Source organism: Myotis davidii, unplaced genomic scaffold, assembly GCF_000327345.1.
Source record: "Myotis davidii unplaced genomic scaffold, ASM32734v1 scaffold512, whole genome shotgun sequence".
In the NCBI taxonomy this organism is placed as follows: Eukaryota; Metazoa; Chordata; class Mammalia; order Chiroptera; family Vespertilionidae; genus Myotis; species Myotis davidii.
Genome location: NW_006284323.1, coordinates 128,057 through 131,894, shown reverse-complemented (window position 1 = coordinate 131,894; position 3,838 = coordinate 128,057). Strand labels below are relative to the sequence as shown.

General features: G+C 44.3%; 1 protein-coding gene across 1 annotated transcript in view; it reads right to left on the bottom strand.

Moving 5' to 3' along the window:
• Positions 1 to 3,838, bottom strand: part of SH3BGR (SH3 domain binding glutamate rich protein) — a gene marked incomplete at its 3' end in the record, with an annotated part of 33,270 nt that overhangs the window by 2,021 nt on the left and 27,411 nt on the right. The window contains exon 4 of the mRNA XM_015568848.1: positions 3 to 77. Coding sequence (XP_015424334.1) covers positions 3 to 77 — 75 coding nt within the window. The remainder of the gene's footprint in view (positions 1 to 2; positions 78 to 3,838) is intronic.

Here is a 3,838-nt window from a genome sequence, read left to right as displayed (position 1 = left end):
ACCTCTGCGGTGCTCTGCGCCTCGCCCACGACCTCACCATTGGGCAGGGACGCTTCTTCCTCGGGCGGCTTTGTCGCCTGCATCAGACAGATTGAAAGGGTGTGAGAATTTCTTTGAGGATATAATAGCTTGCATTTCAACAGCATTTAACTATCCCAGTTAGTTTGTCTCCATCCCTCATTTTATCTTTGCCACAGTGCTGTGACCTCAGTCAGTAGGACAGTCACTACCACTCACACCTTAGAGACTTTGTCTCCATCCCTCATTTTATCTTTGCCACAGCGCTGTGACCTCAGTCAGTAGGACAGTCACAACCACTCACACCTTAGAGACAAGAAAATAAAGGCACATAAAATAGCAAATAAATGTTTTGCCCTTTTTTTTTCATGAGACAAGTGTTATTTCCAAACCCCTAGGAAGGCATTACAATAATGAAGACAGAAACCCAAACCAAATCCTGAAGCAGAGGGAGACGGATGTGCAGGACAGCCAGAAGGACCCCGCCAGTCAGGGGGGACGCAGGGGAGATGCATTCTAGGCAGGGACCTCCGCCTGGAGCCCGAGTCTGTATATTAGTGGGATGTTCTGGGGAAAAGGGGTTGGGATCAGGCATCCTCACCCCAGCAGTCCCACTGTTGCCCTGGGTGATTGGGAGGAAGAGAAGACCGCAGCGAGTGAGCAAGGATGTCACTGAGTCTGACCTTGACATTTCCTTCCTGCTCAGATCCCCAATAGTCCATGAATAAGTTACCCTGCATATCTCAGGGGTTGATCTGGGAAAGCCAGCAAAATAGCCATGGCCTCTGAAAGAAGAGGCAGGGCAGCCTGGCACCGGGCAACAGGCACTGGGCACCCAGCGCTAAGGAGGACACAATCAGACTCTTGCTTGGGCCGCCGCTCTCTCGCCGGTGTCCAAGTGGGGCTCCTCTCCCCTGTGATGGCAGGGCTCGTGCTGGCACAGGCTGGACCCCTTGTTGCTGTTGGTACCTCCTGCTGCAGTTTCTGGGACAGCTCCAAGTCGCTAAGACCCGACGTGCCCTGTGGCTGCTGCTGCTGCAGGGACAAGGCGGTCAGGTAGTCCTGGTCTACCTGCTGCTGCTTTTCTGGGGAGCCACTCCCGCCTTCTGCTCCAGGCCCCTTGCCCAGGGAATGACCCAGGTGAAACAGTCCACCCCGACAGCATTCTGTAAATGCAATGCTCTAACACTGCCATGACCGCACTTGTCTCTACCAGTTAGGGGGAAATCCCTTTACAGACTTACCTGGACAGCTTCCACTGGCATCTTAACAATATTCCCCTGATTAAAATAAGGCATAAAAGACACTGATTCTAGTGCTTCTTCGCCTGACATTTGACAATGATGGTACAGGTTATCAATCAGAACTTCAGCCCTGACTGGTTTGGCTCAGTGGATAGAGCGTCGGCCTGCGGACTGAGAGGTCCCAGGTTCGATTCCGGTCAAGGGCATGTACGTTGGTTGCCAGCATATCCCCAGTGGGGGGTGTGCAGGAGGCAGCTGATCGATCGATGTTTCTCTCTCATCAATGTTTCTAACTCTCTATCCCTCTCCCTTCCTCTCTGTAAAAAACCAATAAAATATATTTTAGAAAAAAAAAGAACTTCAGTTATTTGCTTTAAGTGTTAACTTGGTCATAACTTTACTTCTTTCATTTCGATCTAGCCAAAACTGACATGTAACCAAAAGTTTCGATACTCGTTTTCTGGTAGAATTAGTGCTTCTGTTGAAAGCAATTTTGAGTGATGGCAAAACTATTTCAATACGTGCAGCATGTTCTGGGACAGTGGTTTTCAACTAGGGATTCCTGTCATCTACATATAGCTTTAGGTGACTCGGACCAGGCCTACTAGATCTTGTTATTGATCATCTTTATATATCCCTACCACATACGGTAAGAATATGCTTAGCATTCATGGTATATTGCATGGTACACATGCTTTGGCTATTTGCAGTATAGTATGTCTCTAGAAAATTAACATTTTCCTATATTCACCCATTTTTTCAAATAAAATATAATTGTTGCTGTCTTTTTTTTTAATAGCCTTTGTGATTATGTATGTAGATATTTTTCTAAAACTTTCTTGGATTAACTTTTTATTTTTTTTGCATGACACATGGGGGGAAAAACAAATTTCTTGTCCGGTGCATTAATCTTGTTATAATTCTCATCAAGCCTTTCATATCTGAAAATTACCAGTAATAAATTAACCACCATCATTTTAGGTCTTTTGTCATCCATGGATATATTCCTTAGCTTGTTGAATTTGATGCTTCCCTAAAAGCTTTTGCAATCAGCTACAGGCCAGTATGGTTCCTCTTCCATGTAGAATGGCTGCTCAGAGCCCCACAGAAAAAGATTACTTGCCATGTGCTTAGGGGCACAGGCTTCTGATGGCATCACTTAAAGAACATTAAAGCCATACCAGTGGACCAAGTCAGGATTTCCACAACTGCAGTCAAGGGGCAGATGGGTTCATAGACTACTATCCCCAGATCCAGTGGAACAAGAATCAATTACACAGGACTGAATGAATTGAGGAGGAAAGATGGTTGTTTTTGTTTGGAATACTGTTGATGTCACCTTCATGTTCTGTATTCTGCATATATAAGGAAGCCCTCTGTCTTTCCTCTTAAGCTTCTTATAAACCACAACAATGCAACAGACTCTGCTTTTATAAGTTGAAAGGAAATATTTGTACGTGATATTCTCTCTGCCTGACCCCTCCAGAATTTAACAATTCTTATTGAGTCTTTTCACTATTTATGGCAATACAGTAATTTGCCTGGCTCAGTAAGAATCTGTGTTCCTTATTACCAGGGAATAACTGGAAACTGGTTATGCAACCAAGGCCTTGACTGGAGTGTGGGGTGAAGAATGGCGCTCATTTAATCAGATGTGACCAGATGCTTGTGAAGAACGAAGATGGACTTTATGGCCACAAAGTGTACTGACAAAGCCTCTTGGGAAACTGGCCTGCTACTTGGTCTAGTATAACCTGCCCAAGACAAGAAAAGTTGTCAAAGCAGTAACGCTGCTGACAGTGCTTACTCTCATTTCATAAGTATACATTTCTACATAATTGTCAAATGTCTATTTTTAGCCTTAGCACAAGATTAATTTCCTTGCTGACTTCTCCACAATGTTGTTTACTACAAAAGGACACTCTGACAATTGATGATTTACGGAGATGCTATAATATCACCTCCATAAATCATCAGGTCTGTCTTCCCAAAGGAAACCTGAAGGACTTTCCCGTGTGCACACATAAACACCTCTGAACACTGACAGCACCGGAGGCTCTGGCCGGGCTGTGCTGCTAGTTGTTGGATGAGCCTTGTGCCAATCACCTCAGCTCCCTGGGCCTCAAGCTCCTCCTCTGGGAAGAGAAGGATCGGGACTGGCTGGCCTCCGGGGTCTCTCTAGGCCGGTTTTCTCACCCATGGCCTTCCCGCTCTGCCACTGAGTGAAGGAGAATGTCATGCAATGTGACGGTACCTAATCACAAACCAGGCGGATCTAAAACCCGAGATTCAATATTTTTAAATGGGATCAGATAAAACGGAGCAGAAGCTGAAATAGATGTACATATTTTAGTACAGATACATCTCAAAACAATGTTGTTGTTTTTTAAAAGCAAGTTGCAGAACATTCCAAAAAATATGATACCAATTTGGCATTAAAAATATAGAACATATGTATTGCTGGTGGAGATAAACATATAGTTTTATAAATAGATGTGTTTGTGTGTTTTTTTAATTCATGGTATTTAATTCATGGTATTTTTTTAATTCATGGGAGGGAAACAGGTGGGAGGGAA